This window comes from Pristiophorus japonicus, chromosome 14 (genome assembly GCF_044704955.1).
Source record: "Pristiophorus japonicus isolate sPriJap1 chromosome 14, sPriJap1.hap1, whole genome shotgun sequence".
Taxonomy (NCBI): Eukaryota; Metazoa; Chordata; class Chondrichthyes; family Pristiophoridae; genus Pristiophorus; species Pristiophorus japonicus.
This window is the reverse complement of record NC_091990.1, coordinates 75231541-75252761: the sequence shown is the minus strand read 5'-3', so window position 1 is coordinate 75252761 and position 21221 is coordinate 75231541. Positions and strand designations below refer to the sequence as shown.

The 21221-nt window shown below is 51.4% G+C and overlaps 1 protein-coding gene across 1 annotated transcript in view; it reads left to right on the top strand.

Annotated features, from left to right (window-relative positions):
- Positions 1-20488, top strand: part of LOC139279609 (mucin-6-like) — a 288296-nt gene extending 267808 nt beyond the window's left edge. Inside the window, exons 29-30 of the mRNA XM_070898725.1 lie at positions 19140-19256; positions 20430-20488. Coding sequence (XP_070754826.1) covers positions 19140-19256; positions 20430-20488 — 176 coding nt within the window. The remainder of the gene's footprint in view (positions 1-19139; positions 19257-20429) is intronic.
- Positions 20489-21221: the final 733 nt, after the last annotated feature.

The following is a 21221-nucleotide window of genomic DNA, read 5'->3' as shown; positions in this document are numbered from 1 at the left end:
CTGTGCACCCCTTCCCTCTCTCTCTCACTCTGCTATGTCTCCCTCTCTCTCACTCTCACTGTGCTCCCTCTCTCTCTCTCTCACTGCTCTCGCTTTCTCTCTCTCACACTGTGCTCTCTCTCTCTCTCACTGTGCTCTCTCTCACTGTGCTCTCTCTCTCTCTCTCACTGTGCTCTCTGTCTCTCTCTCACTGTGCTCTCTCTCTCTCTCTCACTGTGCTCTCTCTCTCACTGTGCCATCTCTATCTCTCTGTCTCTCTCTCACTGTGCCCTCTCTCTCTCTCTCACTGTGCTCTCTCTCTTTCTCTCTCTCACTCTATGCTCTCTCCCTCTCTCTCTCTCACTGCTCTCTCTCTCACTGTGCTCTCTTTCTCTCTCTCTCACTGTGCCCTCACTCTCTCTCTCTCTCACTGTGCTCTCTCACTGTGCTCTCTCTCTCTCTCTCTCTCTTTCTCACTGCGCACTCTCTCTCTCTCTCTCTCACTGTGCTCTCTCTCTCTCTCTCTCTCTCTCTCTCTCACTGTGCTCTCTCTTTCTCTCTCCCTCTCTCACTATTCTCTATCTCTCTCTCACTGCTCTCTCTCTCTCTCACTGCTCTCTCTCTCTTTCTCACTGTCTCTCTCACTTTGCTCTCTCTCACTCTCTCTCTCTCTCGCTGTGCTCTAACTCTCTCTCTCTGTCACTGTGCTCACTCTCACTCTCTCTCTCTCACTGTGCCTCTCCTCTCACTTTGCTCTCTCTCTCTCTCACTGCTCTCTCTTTGTGCTCTCTCTCTCACTGCTCTCTCTCTCTCTCTCTCTTTGTGCTCTCTCTCTCTCTCCACTGCTCTCTCTCTCTCTCACTGTCTCTCTCACCTAGCTGTCTCTCTCTCTCTCACTGTGCTCTCTCTCTCTCTCTCTCACTTTGCTCTCTCTCTCACACTGTGCTCTCTCTCTCACTCTCACTGTGCTCTCTCTCTCTCTCACACTGTGCGCTCTCTCTCTCTCTCTCTCTCTCACTGTGGTCGCTCTCTCTCTCTCACACAATCGTCTCTCTCTCTCTCTCTCTCACACTATGCTCTCTCTCTCTCTGTCACACTATGCTCTCTCTCTCTCTCTACACACACTATGCTCTCTCTCTCTCTCTCTCTCTCACTGTCCTCTCTCTCTCTCTCCTGTGCTCTCTCACTCTCTCTTCACTCTCTCTCGCTCTCTCATTCTCTCGTGCTGTGCTCTCTCTCTCTCACCGTCCTCTCTCTCTCTTTCTCTCTCACTCTGCTCTCTCTCTCTGTGCGCTCTCTCTCTCTCTCTCTCTCTCTCTCTGCTCACTCTCTCTCTCTCTCTCTCTCTGTGCTCTCGCTCTCTCTCTCACTCTGCTCTCTACTCTCTCTCACTGTGCTCTCTCCCTCTCTCTCTCACTCTGCTCTCTCTCTCTCTCTCTCTCTCTGTGCTCTATCTCTCTGTCTCACTCTGCTCTCTCTGGCTCTCTCTCTCACTGTGCTCTCTCCCTCTCTCTCTCACTTTGCTCTCTCTCTCACACTGTGCTCTCTCTCTCACTCTCACTGTGCTCTCTCTCTCTCACACTGTGCGCTCTCTCTCTCTCTCTCACTCTCACTGTCTCTCTCTCTCTCTCTCCTCTCTCTCCCTCTTTCTCTCACTTTACTCTATCTCTCTCACTCTCTGTGCTTCTCTCTTTCTCTCTCTCTCACTGTGCTCTCTCTCTCACTGAGCTCTCTCTTTCTCTCTCACTGTCTCTCTCTCTCACACTACGCTCTCTCTTTCTCTCTCACTCTCACTGTGCTCTCTCTCTCTCTCTCTCTCTCTCTCTCGCTCTCTCTGCCTCTGTCTCTCTCTCTCTCTCTCTCACTGCGCTCTCTCTCGAACTCACTGTGCTCTCTCTCTCTCTCACTGTGCTCTCTCTCTCTCTCTCTCTCACTCTGCTATATCTCCCTCTCTCTCTCTCACTGCTCTCTCTCTCTCTCTCTCTCTCTCTCTCACTGTGCTCTCTCTCTCTCTCTCTCTCACTCTGCTATATCTCCCTCTCTCTCTCTCACTGCTCTCTCTCTCTCTCTCTCTCTCTCTCTCACTGTGCTCTCTCTCTCTCTCTCACTGCTCTCTCTTTCTCTCTCTCACTCTCACAGTGCTCTCTCTCTCTCTCTCACTGCTCTCTCTCTCACTGTGCTCTCTCTCTCTCTCTCTCTCTCTCACTCTCTCTCTCACAGTGCTCTCTCTCTCTCTCTCTCACTGTGCTCTCTCTCTCTCTCACTCTCACTGTGCTCTCTCTCTCTCTCTCACTGCTCTCTCTCCCTCTCACTGTGCTCTCTCGCTCTTTCTCTCTCGCTGCGCTCTCTCTCTCTCTCTGCTCTCTCTCTCTCTCTCACTGTGCTCTCTCTCTCTCTCTCACTGTGCTCTCTCTCTCTCTCTCACTGCTCTCTTTCTCTCTCTCACTGTGCACTCTCTCTCACCCACTCTCACTGTGCTCTCTCTCTATCTCTGTGCTCTTTCTCTCACTCTGTGCTCTCTCTCTGTCACTCTGCTCTCTCTCTCTCTCTCTCTCTCACTGTGCTCTCTTTCTCCCTCTGTGCTCACTCTCTCTCCCTCTGTCTCACTCTCTCACTTTGCTCTCTCTCTCTCTCTCTCTCTCTCTCACTTTGCTCTCCCTCCCTCTCTCTCTCTCTCTGTGCTCTCTCTCTCTCACTGTGCTCTCTCTCTCTCTTATTGTGCACTCTCTCTCTCTCTCTCACTGTGCTCTCTCTCTCTTTCTGTTCTCTCTCTCTCTCTCACTGTGCTCTCTCTCTCTCTCACTGTGCTCTCTCTCTCTCCCTCTCTGAATGTGCTCTCTTTCTCTCTCTGTGCTCACTCTCTCTCACTGTGCTCTCTCTCTCTCTCACTGTGTCCTCACTCTCTCTCCCTCTCACTATGCTCTCTGTCCCTCTCTGTCTCTATCACTGTGCTCTCTCTCTCTCTCTCTCTCTCTCTCTCACTGTGCTCTCTCTCTGTCTCACTGTGTTCTCTCTCTCTCCCTCTACCTCACTGTGCGCTCTCTCTCTCTCTCTGTCACTGTGCTCACTCTCTCTCTCTCTCTCTCTCCCGGTCACTGTGCTCTCTCTCTCTCTCTCTCTCTCTGTCACTGTGCTCTCTCTCTCTCTCACTGTATCTCTCACTTTGCACTCTCTCTCTCTCTCACGGTGTCCTCTCACTTTCACTTTACTGTCTCTCTCTCTCTCACTGTGCTCTCTCTCTCTCTATCACTCACTCTGGTCTCTCTCTCTCTCTCTCTCTCTCTCACTGCGCCCTGACTCTCTCTCTCTCACTGTGCTCTCTCTCTCTCTCACTCACTGTGCTCTCTCACTCACTGTGCTCTCTCTCTCTCTCTCTCACTGTGCCCTCACTCTCTCTCACTGTGCTCTCTCTCACTGAGCTCTCTCTCCCTCTCTCTCTCTCACCGCTCTCTCTCTCTCTCTCTCACTGTCTCTCTCACTTTGCTCTCTCTCTCCCTCTCTCGCTGTGCTCGCACTCTCTCTCTCTGTCACTGTGCTCACTCTCTCTTTCTCTCTCTCTCACTGTGCTCTCTTTCTCTCTTTCTCTCTCACTGTGCTCTCTCTCTCTCTCACTGCGCTCTCTCTCTCTCTCTCACTGTGCTCGCTGTCTCTCTCTCTCTGTGCTCTCTCTCTCTCTCTCTGTCTCACTGTGCTCTCTCTCTCTCTCTCTGTGCTCTCTCACTTTCTCTCTCACTGTGCTCTCTCTCTCTCACTGTGCTCTCTCTCTCTCTCTCACTGTGCTCTCTCTCTCTCTCACACATACTGTACTCTATCTCTCTCTGTGCTCTCTCTCTCTCTATCTCTCTTTCACTGTGATTTCTCTCTCTCTCTCTCTCTCTCACTGTGCTCTCTTTCTCTCTCTCACTGTGCACTCTCTCTCACCCACTCTCACTGTGCTCTCTCTCTGTGCTCTTTCTCTCACTCTGTGCTCTCTCTCTGTCTCTCTGCTCTCTCTCTCTCTCTCTCACTGTGCTCTCTTTCTCCCTCTGTGCTCACTCTCTCTCTCTTTCTCTCTGCTCTCTCTCTCTCTCTCTCTCTCACTGTGCTCTCTTTCTCACTGTGCTCTATCTCTCTCTCTGTCTCTCTGCTCTCTCTCTCTCTCACTGTGCTCTCTCTCTCTCACTTTGTTCTCTCTCTCTCACTGTGTTTTCACTCTATCTCTCCCTCTGTCTCTCTCTCATTTTGCTCTCTCTCTCTCTGTGCTCTCTCTCTCTCTCTCTGTGCTCTCTCTCTCTCTCGCTCTCTCATTGCTCTCTCTCTCTCATGTTGCTCTCTCTCTCTCTTTCTCTCTCTCGCTCACTATTCTCTCTCTCTCTCTCTCACTGTGCTCTCTCTCTCTCTCTCACTGTGCTCTCTCTCTCTCACTGTGCTCTCTCTCTCTCACTGTGCTCTGTGCTCTCTCTCTCTTGCTCTATCAATGCTCTCTCTCTCTCTTTCTCTCTCTCTCTCTTTCTATCTCACTATTCTCTCTCTCTCTCTCTCACTGTGCTCTTTCGCTCACTCTGTGTTCTCTCTCTCTCTCCCTCTACCTCACTGTGCTCTCTCTCTCTCTCTCACTTTGCTCTCTCTCACTTTTCTCTCTCTCTTTCTCTCTCACTTTCCTCTCTCTCTCTCTCTCTCTCACTTTGCTCTCCCTCCATCTCTCTCTCTCTCTGTGCTCTCTCTCTCTCTCACTGTGCTCTCTCTCTTATTGTGCACTCTCTCTCTCTCACTGTGCTCTCTCTCTCTCACTGTGCTCACTCTCTCTCTCTCTCTCTCTCTCTCTCACTGTGCTCTCTCTCTCTCTCACTGTGCTCTCTCTCTCTCTCTCTCCCACTGTGCTCACTCTCTCTCTCTCTCACTGTGCTCTCTCTCTCTCTCACTGTGCACTCTCTCTCTCTCACTGTGCTCTCTCTCTCTCTCTCACTGTGCACTCTCTCTCTCTCTCTGTCACTGTGCTCACTCTCACTCTCTCTCTCTCTCACTGTGCACTCTCTCTCTCTCTCTCTCACTGTGCTCTCTCTCTCTCTCTCTCTGTCACTGTGCTCACTCTCTCTCTCTCTCTCTCTCTCTCACTGTGCTCTCTCTCTCTCGCTCTCTCTCTCTCTCACACTTTGCACTCTCTCTCACTGCTCTCTCTCTCTCTCTCTCTTTGTGCTCTCTCTCTCTCTCTCTCTCTCGCTCACTGCTCACTCTCTCTCTCACTATCTCTCACTTTGCACTCTCTCTCTCTCTCACGGTGTCCTCTCTCTCTCCCTTTGCTGTCTCTCTATCTCTAACTGTGCTCTTTCTCTCTATCACTCACTGTGGTCTCTCTCTCTCTCTCTTTCTCTCTCTGTGCTCACTCTCTCTCTCTCTCTCACTGTTCTCTCTCTTTCTCTCTCTGTGCTCACTCTCCCTCTCTCTCACTGTGCCCTCACTCTCTCTCTCTCTCTCTCTCACTGTGCTCTCTCTCTCTCACTCACTGTGCTCGCTCTCTCTCTCTCTCTCTCTCACTGTGCTCTCTCTCTCTCTCTCTCACTCACTGTGCTCGCTCTCTCTCTCTCTCTCTCTCTCTCTCTCACTGTGCGCTCTCTCTCTCTCTCACTCACTGTGCTCTCTCTCTCTTTCTCAGCGCTCTCTCTCTCTCTCTGTCTCTCTCACTTTGCTCTCTCTCTCCCTCTCTCGCTGTTCTCTCACTCTCTCTCTCTGTCACTGTGCTCACTCTCTCTCTCTCTCTCTCTCATTGTGCTCTCTCTCTCTCTCTCACTGTGCTCTTTCTCTCTCACTCACTGTGCTCTCTCTCTCACTGTGCTCTCTCTCTCTCACTGTGCACTTTCTCTCTCTCACTGTGCTCTCTCTCTCTCTCTCACTGTGCTCTCTCTCTCTCTCTCTGTCACTGTGCTCACTCTCACTCTCTCTCTCTCACTGTGCTCTCTCTCTCTCTCTCTCACTGTGCTCTCCTCTCTCTCTCTCTCTCTGTCACTGTGCTCACTCTCTCTCTCTCTCTCTCTCTCACTGTGCTCTCTCTCTCTCGCTCTCTCTCTCTCACACTTTGCACTCTCTCTCACTGCTCTCTCTCTCTCTCTCTCTCTTTGTGCTCTCTCTCTCTCTCTCTCTCACTTTGCTCTCTCTCACTTTTCTCTCTCTCTTTCTCTCTCACTTTCCTCTCTCTCTCTCTCTCTCTCACTTTGCTCTCCCTCCATCTCTCTCTCTCTGTGCTCTCTCTCTCTCTCACTGTGCTCTCTCTCTCTTATTGTGCACTCTCTCTCTCTCTCTCACTGTGCTCTCTCTCTCTCTCTCTCACTGTGCTCACTCTCTCTCTCTCTCTCACTGTGCTCTCTCTCTCTCTCACTGTGCTCTCTCTCTCTCTCTCCCACTGTGCTCACTCTCTCTCTCTCTCTCTGTGCTCTCTCTCTCTCTCTCTCTCTGCACTCTCTCTCTCTCACTTTTCTCTCTCTCTCTCTCACTGTGCTCTCTCTCTCTTCTCTCTCTCTCTCACTCTCACTGTGCTCGCTTTCTCTCTCTCACTGTGCTCTCCCTCTCTCTCTCTTTGCCTGTGCTCTCTCTCTCTCTCTCACTGTGCTCTCTCTCTCTCTCTGTGCTCTCTCTCTCTCTCACTGTGCTCTCTCTCTCTCTCCCTCTACCTCACTGTGCTCTCTCTCTCTCTCTCACTTTGCTCTCTCTCACTTTTCTCTCTCTCTTTCTCTCTCACTTTCCTCTCTCTCTCTCTCTCTCTCTCTCTCTCTCTCTCTGTGCTCTCTCACTCTCACTGTGCCCTCACTCTCTCTCTCACTGTGCTCTCTCTCTCTCTCTCTCTCTCTCAATGTGCTCTCTCTCTCTCTCTCTCACTGTGCTCTCTCTCTCTCTCTCACTGTGCTCTCTCTCTCTCACTGTGCTCTCTCTCTCTCTCTCACCGCTCTCTCTCTCTCTCTCACTGTCTCTCTCACTTTGCTCTCTCTCTCCCTCTCTCGCTGTGCTCTCACTCTCTCTCTCTGTCACTGTGCTCTCTCTCTCTCTCTCTCTCTCACTCTGCTCTCTCTCTCTCTCTCTCTCTCTCTCTCTCTCTCACTCTGCTCTCTCTCTCTCTCTCTCTCTGTGCTCTCTCTTTCTCTCTCACTGTGCTCTCTCTCTCTCTCTCACTGCTCTCTCTCTCTCACTGTGCTCTCTTTCTCTCTTTCTCTCTCACTGTGCTCTCTCTCTCTCTCTCACTGCTCTCTCTCTCTCTCTCTCACTGTGCTCTCTCTCTCACTGTGCTCCCTCTCACTGTGCTCTCTCTCTCTCTCTCTCACTGTGCCCTCTCTCTCTCTCTCTCACTGTGCTCTCTCTCTCTCACTGTGCTCTCTCTCTCTCTCTCTCTCACCGCTCTCTCTCTCTCACTGTCTCCCTCACTTTGCTCTCTCTCTCCCTCTCTCGCTGTGCTCTCACTCTCTCTCTCTGTCACTGTGCTCACTCTCTCTCTCTCTCTCACTGTGCTCTCTCTCTCTCTCTCTCTCTCTGCCACTGTGCTCTCTCTCTCTCTCTCTCTGTGTGCTCTCTTTTTCTCTTTCTCTCTCACTGTGCTCTCTCTCTCTCTCACTGCTCTCCCTCTCTCTCTCTCACTATGCTCTCTGTCTCTCTCTCACTGTGCTCTCTCTCTCTCTCTCAATCTATCTCTCACTCACTGTGATCTCTCTCTCTCTCTCTCTCTCTCTGTGCACTCTTTCTCTCTCTCTCTGTGCTCTCTCTCTCTCTCTCTCTCTCTGTCTCACTGTGCTCTCTCTCTCTCTGTTCTCTCTCTCTCTCACTCACTGTGATCTCTCTCTCTCTCTCTCTCACTGCACTCTTTCTCTCTCTCACTGTGCACTCTCTCACCCACTCTCACTGTGCTCTCTATCTCTATTTCTGTGCTCTTTCTCTCACTCTGTGCTCTCTCTCTCTCTCACTGTGCTCTCTTTCTCCCTCTGTGCTCACTCTCTCTCTCTGTCTCTCTCTCACTGTGCTCTCTCTCTCTCACTGTGCTCTCGCTCTCTCACACACTGTACTCTCTCTCTGTGCTCTCTCTCTCTCACTCACTGTGATTTCTCTCTCTCTCTCTCTCTCTCTCACTGTGCTCTCTTTCTCTCTCTCACTGTGCACTCTCTCTCACCCACTCTCACTGTGCTCTCTCTCTCTCTCTCTCTGTGTTCTTTCTCTCTCTGTGCTCTCTCTCTCTCTGTCTCTCTGCTCTCTCTCTCTCTCTCTCTCACTGTGCTCTCTTTCTCCCTCTGTGCTCACTCTCTCTCTCTGTCTCTCTCTCACTGTGCTCTCTCTCACTCACTGTGCTCTCTCTCTCTCTCTCACTGTGTTTTCTCTCTATCTCTCCCTCTGTCTCTCTCTCTCTCATTTTGCTCTCTCTCTCTGTGCTCGCTCTCTCTCTCTCTCTCTGTGCTCTCTCTCTCTCGCTCTATCATTGCTCTCTCTCTCACGTTGCTCTCTCTCTCTTTCTCTCTCTCGCTCACTATTCTCTCTCTCTCTCTCTCTCTCACTGTGCTCTTTCGCTCACTGTGTTCCCTCTCTCTCTCCCTCTACCTCACTGTGCTCTCTCTCTCTCTCTCACTTTGCTCTCTCTCTTTCTCTCTCACTTTCCTCTCTCTCTCTCTCTCTCTCTCTCACTTTGCTCTCCCTCTCTCTCTCTCTCTCTGTGCTCTCTCTCTCTCTCTCTCACACTGTGCTCTCTCTCTCTTATTGTGCACTCTCTCTCTCTCTCACTGTGCTCTCTCTCTCTTTCTGTTCTCTCTCTCTCTCTCACTGTGCTCTCTCCCGCTCTCTCACTGTGCTCTCTCTTTCTCTCCCTCTCTCACTGTGCTTTCTTTCTCCCTCTGTGCTCACTCTCTCTCTCTCTCCCTCTCACTTTGCTCTCCCTCCCTCTCTCTCTCTGTGCTCTCTCTCTCTCTCTCACTGTACTCTCTCTCTCTTATTGTGCACTCTCTCTCTCTCTCTCTCACTGTGCTCTCTCTCTCTCTCTCACTGTGCTCTCTCTCTCTCTCTCCCTCTCTCACTGTGCTCTCTTTCTCTCTCTGTGCTCACTCTCTCTCTCACTGTGCTCTCTCTCTCTCTCACTGTGTTCTCTCTCTCTCTCTCACTGTGCTCTCTCTTTCTCCCTCACTGTGCTCTCTCTCTCTCTCTCTCTCTCTCTCTGTCACTGTGCTCACTCTCTCTCTCTCTCTCTGTCACTGTGCTCTCTCTCTCTCTCTCTCTCTCTCTCTCTCACTGTGCTCTCTCTCTCACACACTTTGCTCTCTCTCTCACTGCTCTCTCTCTCTCTTTGTGCTCTCTCTCTCTCTCTCTCACTGCTCTCTCTCTCTCTCACTGTATCTCTCACTTTGCACTCTCTCTCTCTCTCACGGTGTCCTCTCTCTTTTACTTTGCTGTCTCTCTCTCTCTCATCTGTGCTCTCTCTCTCTCTCTCTCTCTCTCACTGTGCTCTCTCTCTCTCTCTCTCTCTCACTGTGCCCTCACTCTCTCTCTCTCTCACTGTGCTCTTTCTCTCTCTCTCTCACTGTGCTCTCTCTCTCTCTCTCTCACTGTGCTCTCTCTCTTTCTCACTGTTCTCTCTCTCTCTCTCACTGTGCTCTCTCTCTCTCTCTCTCACTGTGCTCTCTCTCTCTCTATCACTCACTGTGGTCTCTCTCTCTCTCTCACTGTGCTCTCCCTCTCTCTCCCTCTCTCACTGTGCTCTCTTTCTCTCTTTGTGCTCACTCTCTCTCTCACTGTGCCCTCTCTCTCTCTCTCCCTCACTGTGCCCTCACTCTCTCTCTCTCTCACTGTGCTCTCTCACTGTGCTCTCTCTCTCTCTCTCTCTCTCTTTCTCACTGTGCACTTTCTCTCTCTCACTCACTGTGCACTCTTTTTCTCTCTCACTGTCTCTCTCTCTCTCACACTACGCTCTGTCTTTCTCTCTCACTCTCACTGTGCTCTCTCTCTCTCTCTTTCTCTCTCTCTCTCGCACTGTGCTCTCTCTCTCTCTGCCTCTGTCTCTCTCTCCCTCTCTCTCTCACTGCGCTCTCTCTCTATCTCACTCTGCTCTCTCTCTCTCTCTCACTGTGCTCTCTCTCTCTCTCTCTCTCTCACTCTGCTATGTCTCCCTCTCTCACTGCGCTCTCTCTCTCTCTCTCTCTCTCTCACTGTGCTCTCTCTCTCTCTCTCTCACTCTCACTGTGCTCTCTCTCTCTCTCACTGCTCTCACTCTCTCTCTATCACTGTGCTCTCTCTCTCTCTCTCTCGCTGTGCTCTCTCTCTCTCACTGTGCTCTCTCTCTCTCTCACAGCTCTCTCTCTTTCTCTCTCTCACTCTCACTGTGCTCTCTCTCTCTCTCTCTCACTGCTCTCTCTCTCTCTCTCTCTCGCTGTGCTCTCTCTCTCTCTCTCACTGTGCTCTCTCTCTCTCACTGCTCTCTCTCTTTCTCTCTCTCACTCTCACTGTGCTCTCTCTCTCTCTCTCTCTCACTGCTCTCTCTCTCTCTCTCTCTCACTGTGCTCTCTCTCTCTCTCACTGTGCTCTCTCTCTCTCTCTCACTGTGCACTCTCTCTCTCTCTCTCTCACTCTGCTATGTCTCCCTCTCTCTCACTCTCACTGTGCTCTCTCTCTCTCTCTCTCTCACTACTCTCGCTCTCTCTCTCTCACTGTGCTCTCTCTCTCTCTCACTGTGCTCTCTCTCACTGTGCTCTCTCTCTCTCTCTCTCACTGTGCTCTCTGTCTCTCTCTCACTGTGCTCTCTCTCTCTCTCTCACTGTGCTCTCTCTCTCTCACTGCGCCATCTCTATCTCTCTGTCTCTCTCTCACTGTGCCCTCTCTCTCTCTCTCACTGCGCCATCTCTATCTCTCTGTCTCTCTCTCACTGTGCCCTCTCTCTCTCTCTCACTGTGCTCTCTCTCTTTCTCTCTCTCACTCTATGCTCTCTCCCTCTCTCTCTCTCACTGCTCTCTCTCTCACTGTACTCTCTCTCTCTCTCACTGTGCTCTCTCTCTCTCTCTCACTGTGCTCTCTCTCTCTCTCACTGTGCACTCTCTCTCTCTCTCTCTCACTCTGCTATGTCTCCCTCTCTCTCTCACTGTGCTCTCTCTCTCTCTCACTCTCACTGTGCTCTCTCTCTCTCTCTCACTGCTCTCTCTCTCTCTCTCTCTCACTGCTCTCTCTCTCTCTCTCGCTCACTGTGCTCTCTCTCTCTCTCTCACTGTGCACTCTCTCTCTCTCTCACTGAGCTCTCTCTCTCTCTCACTGTGCTCTCTCTCTCTCTCACTGTGCTCTCTCTCTCTCACTGCGCCATCTCTATCTCTCTGACTCTCTCTCACTGTGCTCTCTCTCTCTCTCTCACTGTGCACTCTCTCTCTCGCTCTCTCACTCTGCTATGTCTCCCTCTCTCTCTCACTGTGCTCTCTCTCTCTCTCTTTCACTCTCACTGTGCTCTCTCTCTCTCTCTCTCACTGCTCTCTCTCTCTCTCTCTTACTGTGCTCTCTCTCTCTCTCTCACTGCTCTCTCTCTCACTGTGCTCTCTCTCTCTCTCTCTCTCACTGTGCTCTCTCGCTTTCTCTCTCTCTCACTCTATGCTCTCTCCCTCTCTCTCTCACTTTGCGCTCTCTCTCTCTCTCTCTCTCACTTTGTTCTCTCTCTCACTCTCACTGTGCTCTCTCTCTCTCTCTCTCTCTCTCACTGTGCTCTCTCTCTCACACACTTTGCTCTCTCTCTCACTGCTCTCTCTCTCTCTTTGTGCTCTCTCTCTCTCTCTCTCACTGCTCTCTCTCTCTCTCACTGTATCTCTCACTTTGCACTCTCTCTCTCTCTCACGGTGTCCTCTCTCTTTTACTTTGCTGTCTCTCTCTCTCTCATCTGTGCTCTCTCTCTCTCTCTCTCTCTCTCACTGTGCTCTCTCTCTCTCTCTCTCTCTCACTGTGCCCTCACTCTCTCTCTCTCTCACTGTGCTCTTTCTCTCTCTCTCTCACTGTGCTCTCTCTCTCTCTCTCTCTCACTGTGCTCTCTCTCTTTCTCACTGTTCTCTCTCTCTCTCTCACTGTGCTCTCTCTCTCTCTCTCTCACTGTGCTCTCTCTCTCTCTATCACTCACTGTGGTCTCTCTCTCTCTCTCACTGTGCTCTCCCTCTCTCTCCCTCTCTCACTGTGCTCTCTTTCTCTCTTTGTGCTCACTCTCTCTCTCACTGTGCCCTCTCTCTCTCTCTCCCTCACTGTGCCCTCACTCTCTCTCTCTCTCACTGTGCTCTCTCACTGTGCTCTCTCTCTCTCTCTCTCTCTTTCTCACTGTGCACTTTCTCTCTCTCACTCACTGTGCACTCTTTTTCTCTCTCACTGTCTCTCTCTCTCTCACACTACGCTCTGTCTTTCTCTCTCACTCTCACTGTGCTCTCTCTCTCTCTCTTTCTCTCTCTCTCTCGCACTGTGCTCTCTCTCTCTCTCTGCCTCTGTCTCTCTCTCCCTCTCTCTCTCACTGCGCTCTCTCTCTATCTCACTCTGCTCTCTCTCTCTCTCTCACTGTGCTCTCTCTCTCTCTCTCTCTCTCACTCTGCTATGTCTCCCTCTCTCACTGCGCTCTCTCTCTCTCTCTCTCTCACTGTGCTCTCTCTCTCTCTCTCTCACTCTCACTGTGCTCTCTCTCTCTCTCACTGCTCTCACTCTCTCTCTATCACTGTGCTCTCTCTCTCTCTCTCTCGCTGTGCTCTCTCTCTCTCACTGTGCTCTCTCTCTCTCTCTCACAGCTCTCTCTCTTTCTCTCTCTCACTCTCACTGTGCTCTCTCTCTCTCTCTCTCACTGCTCTCTCTCTCTCTCTCTCTCGCTGTGCTCTCTCTCTCTCTCTCACTGTGCTCTCTCTCTCTCACTGCTCTCTCTCTTTCTCTCTCTCACTCTCACTGTGCTCTCTCTCTCTCTCTCTTTCACTGCTCTCTCTCTCTCTCTCTCTCACTGTGCTCTCTCTCTCTCTCACTGTGCTCTCTCTCTCTCTCTCTCACTGTGCACTCTCTCTCTCTCTCTCTCACTCTGCTATGTCTCCCTCTCTCTCACTCTCTGTGCTCTCTCTCTCTCTCTCTCACTACTCTCGCTCTCTCTCTCTCACTGTGCTCTCTCTCTCTCTCACTGTGCTCTCTCTCACTGTGCTCTCTCTCTCTCTCTCTCACTGTGCTCTCTGTCTCTCTCTCACTGTGCTCTCTCTCTCTCTCTCACTGTGCTCTCTCTCTCACTGCGCCATCTCTATCTCTCTGTCTCTCTCTCACTGTGCCCTCTCTCTCTCTCTTACTGCGCCATCTCTATCTCTCTGTCTCTCTCTCACTGTGCCCTCTCTCTCTCTCTCACTGTGCTCTCTCTCTTTCTCTCTCTCACTCTATGCTCTCTCCCTCTCTCTCTCTCACTGCTCTCTCTCTCACTGTACTCTCTCTCTCTCTCACTGTGCTCTCTCTCTCTCTCTCACTGTGCTCTCTCTCTCTCTCACTGTGCACTCTCTCTCTCTCTCTCTCACTCTGCTATGTCTCCCTCTCTCTCTCACTGTGCTCTCTCTCTCTCTCACTCTCACTGTGCTCTCTCTCTCTCTCTCACTGCTCTCTCTCTCTCTCTCTCTCACTGCTCTCTCTCTCTCTCTCGCTCACTGTGCTCTCTCTCTCTCTCTCACTGTGCACTCTCTCTCTCTCTCACTGAGCTCTCTCTCTCTCTCACTGTGCTCTCTCTCTCTCTCACTGTGCTCTCTCTCTCTCACTGCGCCATCTCTATCTCTCTGACTCTCTCTCACTGTGCTCTCTCTCTCTCTCTCACTGTGCACTCTCTCTCTCGCTCTCTCACTCTGCTATGTCTCCCTCTCTCTCTCACTGTGCTCTCTCTCTCTCTCTTTCACTCTCACTGTGCTCTCTCTCTCTCTCTCTCACTGCTCTCTCTCTCTCTCTCTTACTGTGCTCTCTCTCTCTCTCTCACTGCTCTCTCTCTCACTGTGCTCTCTCTCTCTCTCTCTCTCACTGTGCTCTCTCGCTTTCTCTCTCTCTCACTCTATGCTCTCTCCCTCTCTCTCTCACTTTGCGCTCTCTCTCTCTCTCTCTCTCACTTTGTTCTCTCTCTCACTCTCACTGTGCTCTCTCTCTCTCTCTCTCTCTCTCACTGTGCTCTCTCTCTCACACACTTTGCTCTCTCTCTCACTGCTCTCTCTCTCTCTTTGTGCTCTCTCTCTCTCTCTCTCACTGCTCTCTCTCTCTCTCACTGTATCTCTCACTTTGCACTCTCTCTCTCTCTCACGGTGTCCTCTCTCTTTTACTTTGCTGTCTCTCTCTCTCTCATCTGTGCTCTCTCTCTCTCTCTCTCTCTCTCACTGTGCTCTCTCTCTCTCTCTCTCTCTCACTGTGCCCTCACTCTCTCTCTCTCTCACTGTGCTCTTTCTCTCTCTCTCTCACTGTGCTCTCTCTCTCTCTCTCTCTCACTGTGCTCTCTCTCTTTCTCACTGTTCTCTCTCTCTCTCTCACTGTGCTCTCTCTCTCTCTCTCTCACTGTGCTCTCTCTCTCTCTATCACTCACTGTGGTCTCTCTCTCTCTCTCACTGTGCTCTCCCTCTCTCTCCCTCTCTCACTGTGCTCTCTTTCTCTCTTTGTGCTCACTCTCTCTCTCACTGTGCCCTCTCTCTCTCTCTCCCTCACTGTGCCCTCACTCTCTCTCTCTCTCACTGTGCTCTCTCACTGTGCTCTCTCTCTCTCTCTCTCTCTTTCTCACTGTGCACTTTCTCTCTCTCACTCACTGTGCACTCTTTTTCTCTCTCACTGTCTCTCTCTCCTCTCACACTACGCTCTGTCTTTCTCTCTCACTCTCACTGTGCTCTCTCTCTCTCTTCTTTCTCTCTCTCTCTCGCACTGTGCTCTCTCTCTCTCTCTGCCTCTGTCTCTCTCTCTCCCTCTCTCTCTCACTGCGCTCTCTCTCTATCTCACTCTGCTCTCTCTCTCTCTCTCACTGTGCTCTCTCTCTCTCTCTCTCTCTCACTCTGCTATGTCTCCCTCTCTCACTGCGCTCTCTCTCTCTCTCTCTCTCACTGTGCTCTCTCTCTCTCTCTCTCACTCTCACTGTGCTCTCTCTCTCTCTCACTGCTCTCACTCTCTCTCTATCACTGTGCTCTCTCTCTCTCTCTCTCGCTGTGCTCTCTCTCTCTCACTGTGCTCTCTCTCTCTCTCTCACAGCTCTCTCTCTTTCTCTCTCTCACTCTCACTGTGCTCTCTCTCTCTCTCTCTCACTGCTCTCTCTCTCTCTCTCTCTCGCTGTGCTCTCTCTCTCTCTCTCACTGTGCTCTCTCTCTCTCACTGCTCTCTCTCTTTCTCTCTCTCACTCTCACTGTGCTCTCTCTCTCTCTCTCTCTCACTGCTCTCTCTCTCTCTCTCTCACTGTGCTCTCTCTCTCTCTCACTGTGCTCTCTCTCTCTCTCTCTCACTGTGCACTCTCTCTCTCTCTCTCTCACTCTGCTATGTCTCCCTCTCTCTCACTCTCTGTGCTCTCTCTCTCTCTCTCTCACTACTCTCGCTCTCTCTCTCTCACTGTGCTCTCTCTCTCTCTCACTGTGCTCTCTCTCACTGTGCTCTCTCTCTCTCTCTCTCACTGTGCTCTCTGTCTCTCTCTCACTGTGCTCTCTCTCTCTCTCTCACTGTGCTCTCTCTCTCACTGCGCCATCTCTATCTCTCTGTCTCTCTCTCACTGTGCCCTCTCTCTCTCTCTTACTGCGCCATCTCTATCTCTCTGTCTCTCTCTCACTGTGCCCTCTCTCTCTCTCTCACTGTGCTCTCTCTCTTTCTCTCTCTCACTCTATGCTCTCTCCCTCTCTCTCTCTCACTGCTCTCTCTCTCACTGTACTCTCTCTCTCTCTCACTGTGCTCTCTCTCTCTCTCTCACTGTGCTCTCTCTCTCTCTCACTGTGCACTCTCTCTCTCTCTCTCTCACTCTGCTATGTCTCCCTCTCTCTCTCACTGTGCTCTCTCTCTCTCTCACTCTCACTGTGCTCTCTCTCTCTCTCTCACTGCTCTCTCTCTCTCTCTCTCTACACTGCTCTCTCTCTCTCTCTCGCTCACTGTGCTCTCTCTCTCTCTCTCACTGTGCACTCTCTCTCTCTCTCACTGAGCTCTCTCTCTCTCTCACTGTGCTCTCTCTCTCTCTCACTGTGCTCTCTCTCTCTCACTGCGCCATCTCTATCTCTCTGACTCTCTCTCACTTGTGCTCTCTCTCTCTCTCTCACTGTGCACTCTCTCTCCTCGCTCTCTCACTCTGCTATGTCTCCCTCTCTCTCTCACTGTGCTCTCTCTCTCTCTCTTTCACTCTCACTGTGCTCTCTCTCTCTCTCTCTCACTGCTCTCTCTCTCTCTCTCTTACTGTGCTCTCTCTCTCTCTCTCACTGCTCTCTCTCTCACTGTGCTCTCTCTCTCTCTCTCTCTCACTGTGCTCTCTCGCTTTCTCTCTCTCTCACTCTATGCTCTCTCCCTCTCTCTCTCACTTTGCGCTCTCTCTCTCTCTCTCTCTCACTTTGTTCTCTCTCTCACTCTCACTGTGCTCTCTCTCTCTCTCTCTCTCTCTCTCACTGCTCTCTCTCTCTCTCTCTCACTGTGCTCTCTCTCTCTCTCTCACTGCTCTCTCTCTCTCTCACTGTGCTCTCTCTCTCTCTCTCTCACTGTGCTCTCTCTCTTTCTCTCTCTCACTCTATGCTCTCTCCCTCTCTCTCTCACTTTGCGCTCTCTCTCTCTCTCTCTCTCACTTTGTTCTCTCTCTCTCTCTCTCGCACTGTGCTCTCTCTCTCTCAAACTTTCACTGTGCTCCCTCTCTCTCTGCGCTCTGTCTCTCTCACTGTGCTCCCTCTCTCTCCCACTGCTCTCTCTCTCTCTCTCTCACTATGCTCTCTCTCTCTTCTCCCTCTCTCTCTCTCACTGCTCGCTCTCTCACTGTGCTCTCTCTCTCTCTCTCACTGTGCTCTCTCTCTTTCTCTCTCACTCTATGCTCTCTCCCTCTCTCTCTCACTTTGCGCTCTCTCTCTCTCTCTCTCTCTCTCACTTTGTTCTCTCTCTCTCTCTCACTGTGCTCTCTCTCTCTCAAACTCTCACTGTGCTCCCTCTCTCTCTCTGCGCTCTGTCTCTCTCACTGTGCTCCCTCTCTCTCTCACTGCGCTCTCTCTCTCTCTCTCTGTGCTCTCTCTCTCTCTCTCTCTCTCTGTGCTCTCTCTCTCTCTCTCTGCACTCTCTCTCTCTCACTTTTCTCTCTCTCTCACTATGCTCTCTCACTCTTCTCTCTCTCTCTCTCACTGTGCTCTCTCTCTCTTCTCTCTCTCTCACTCTCACTGTGCTCGCTTTCTCTCTCTCACTGTGCTCTCCCTCTCTCTCTCTTTGCCTGTGCTCTCTCTCTCTCTCACTGTGCTCGCTCTCTCTCTGTGCTCTCTCTCACTCTCACTATGCTCTCTCTCTCACTGTGCTCTCTCTCTCTCTCACTGTGCTCGCTCTCTCTCTCTGTGCTCTCTCTCACTATGCTCTCTCTCTCTCTCTCTGTGCTCTCTCTCCCTATGCTCTCTCTCTCTCTCACTATGCTCTCTCTCTCTCTCACTGTGCTCTCTCTCTCTCTCTCACTGTGCTCTCTCTCTCTCTCTCTCTCTGTGCTCTCTCTCTCTCTCTCTCACACACTGTGCTCTCTCTCTCTCTCTCTCACTGTGCTCTCTCTCTCTCTCTCTGTGCTCTCTCTCTCTCTCTCTCTCTCTCTCTCACTGCGCTCTCTCTCTCTCTCACACTGCATTCTCTCCCTCGCTCTCTTCCTCCTGTTGATGATTACACTAGCTGCCTGATATATCCCGGCGCTAAGAAGGTTAATGTCAGTGTTCAGAATTATACTCAGCCTGTTCCCGGCCAGGCTGCATCTGTGATTAAATCACTAACCACAAAGTCCCAGCTCAGAACCAGAGCAGGCCAGGACCTCTGTGGTTCTTGTACAAACCTCATGATATCCAAATTATTGGAAGCATGAAGAACCCCGTTGCTAATTCGGCCTTAAACTGTTCTCAGCTTGCTGTTTCTCAAAAGCTTGGATTGCAGCATTTACAGTCAGCAGTTGTCAGGTGGTTGTACCACAGGCCATGCAAATCTCTCTGGCTTTCCCAATTCAGCCCCACAATTTGGCAAATTCTGCTCTACGTTACTGACATAAATATATATATATATATATACAGGGGTTGGCTAGTCAGCCTGGTCATGGTATCACTCGCCCCTCTGAATGAGAAGGTTGTGGTGCAAGTAACTCTCCAGAGATTGAGCATATGATCCAGATGGACACTCCAGTGCAATACACAGTGCTGCACTGTTGGAGGGGCAGTACTGAGGGAGTGCTGCACTGTTGGAGGGGCAGTACTGAGGGAACGCTGCACTGTCAGAGGATCAATACTGAAGGAGTGCTGCACTGTTGGAGGGGCAGTACTGAGGGAGTGCTGCACTGTCGGAGGGGCAGTACTGAGGGAGTGCTGCACTGTCGGAGGGGCAGTACTGAAGGAGTGCCACACTGTCGGAGGGGCAGTACTGAGGGAGTGCTGCACTGTCGGAGGGGCAGTACTGAGGGAGTGCCGCACTGTCGGAGGGGCAGTACTGAGGGAGTGCTGCACTGTCGGAGGGGCAGTACTGAGGGAGTGTTGCACTGTCGGAGGGGCAGTACTGAGGGAGTGCTGCACTGTCGGAGGGGCAGTACTGAGGGAGTGCTGCACTGTCGGAGGGGCAGTACTGAAGGAGTGCCGCACTGTCGGAGGGGCAGTACTGAGGGAGTGCTGCACTATTGGAGGGGCAGTAATGAGGGAGCGCTGCACTGTCGGAGGGGCATTACTGAAGGAGTGCTGTGTTTTCAGAGATGCTGTGTTTTGGACGAGATGTTAAACCAAGGCCCCATCTACCCTCTCAGGTTGATGTAAAATATCCCACAGCACTATATGAAGAAGAGCAGGGGAGTTATCCTCGGTGTCTTGGTCAATAGTTATCCCTCGACCAACATCACTTTGGTCAATATCACATTGCTGTGTGTGGGAGCTTGCTGTGCACAAATTGGCTGCCGTGTTTGCTACATTCCAACACTGACTACACTCCAAATGTACTTCATTGGCTGTGAAGCGCTTTGGGACGTCCTGAGGTTGTGAAGGATGCTATATAAATGTAAGTCTTTTGTTGGCCTGCAGGAAATGCAAAGACTGAGGAAGACAAGGACAGACGTAGGCCTCTGGTTGTTGCACTTGGAGTCCCCTCTCCCGTCTCCTCCAACAACAAGTGCAAGGAGCTCATGAACTTCTTCGTCTGTAAGACCCGTTCAGCTGTCTCTGTCACTTCCCTTCCTTCCCCTAGCCCACCGGGCCAAACTCCCTCTGAGGTACCCCCCTGCCCTGGCCCTAAACTCGCATCTTTCTCCAGTTTCTCTCCAATCGCCCCTCATAAATTCTCCGAGCTCATCCTGTCCATCAGACCCACTTTCTGCTCCCTTCACCCTATTCCCACTAAACTGCTGACCACCCAACTTCCTGTTCTGTCTCCCACATTAGTTGATATTCTAACGGTTCTCTCCTCTGGTACTGTCTCCCACTCCTTCAAATCTGCCGACATCACCCCTCTCCTCACAAAACCAACCCTTGACCCCTCCGTCCTTGCAAATTACCACCCCATCTCCAACCTCCCTTTCCTCTCTAAAGTCCTTGACAATGTTGTCGCCTCCCAAGTCCGTGCTCATCTTTCCCGCAATTCCATGTTTGAATCCCTCCAATCCGGTTTCCGTCCCTCCCACAGTACCGAAACAGCTCTCATCACAGTCACAAATAACATCCTGTGTGAGTGTGACACAGGTAAACTATCCCTCCTCGTCCTTCTCGACCTGTCTGCAGCCTTTGACACGGTTGACAACTCCATCCTCCTCCAACACCTCTCCACCATCGTCCAGCTGGGTGGGACTGCACTCGTCTGGTTCCATTCTTATCCATCTAATCGTAGCCAGAGAATCTCCTGCAACGGCTTCTCTTCCCACTCCCACATCGTTACCTCTGGTGTCCCCCAAGGATCTATCCTTGGCCCCTCCTATTTCTCATCTACATGTTGTCCCTTGGCGACATTATCCAGAAACACAGCGTCAGTTTCCACATGTACACTGATAACACCCAGCTCTACCTCACCCCCACTTCTCTCAACCCTCCACGGTCTCTAAACTGTCCTGCAACAAAATATTGGGAAGACTGAAGCCATTGTCCCCGCCACAAACTCCGTTTTCTAGACACTGACTCCATCCCTCTCCCTAGCATCTATCTGAGGCTGAACCAAACTGTTCGCAACCTTGGCGTTATATTTGACCCTGAAATGAGCTTCTGACCACATATCCGCAGCATAACTAAGACCGCCTATTTCCACCTCCGTAACATCGCCCTTCTCTGCCCCTGCCTCAGCTCATCGGCTGCTGAAACCCTCATCCGTGCCTTTGTTACCACTAGACATGACTATTCCAACGCACACCTGGCCGGCCTCCCACATTCTACCCTACATAAACTAGAGGTGATCCAAATCCCGGCAGCATGTGTCCTAACTCGCACCAAGTCCCGCTCACCCATCACCCCCTGTGCTCGCTGAACTAGATTGTTTCCCGGTTAAGCAACACTTTGATTTTACAATTTTCATCCTTGTTTACAAATGCCTCCATGGCATCGCCCCTCCCTATCTCTGTAATCTCCTCCAGCCCCACAATCCCCCGAGATGTCTGCGCTTCCCTATTTCTGACCTCTTGACCAGATGCCATTGGTGGCCGTGCCTTCTGTTGCCTGGGCCCCGAGCTCTGGAACTCCCTCCATAAGCCGCCTCTCGACCTCTCTTTTTCCTTTAAAATGCTCCTTAAAACTTACCTCTTTCACCAAGTTTTTGTTGATCTGCCCAATTATCTTCTTCTGTGGCCCAGTGACAAATGTTGTTTTGTTTTATAACACTCCTGTGAACGCCTTGTGATAATTTACTCGCGTGGAGGCCCCGACCTGTGTGAGAACACCTGCGGCAGGTTGGGGCCAGAAACGGAGTGGCGAGCAGCTAACTCGGGAGCAGCGTGAAGGCGTACCACTTCAGGGAGCAGTGCGAGCTGGTGCAGGAGGGCGACGTCAGTGAAGAGAGATGTCATCAAGGTCCAGGTCGATGATTGGAGCGTGGGCAGGTACAGCAGGAGTGGTGAGTTCGGGGCGAAGGAGTGGCGAGAGACTGTGGAGGGATGTGATCGGGGCCCAGGGGAGACGTGAGTTCGG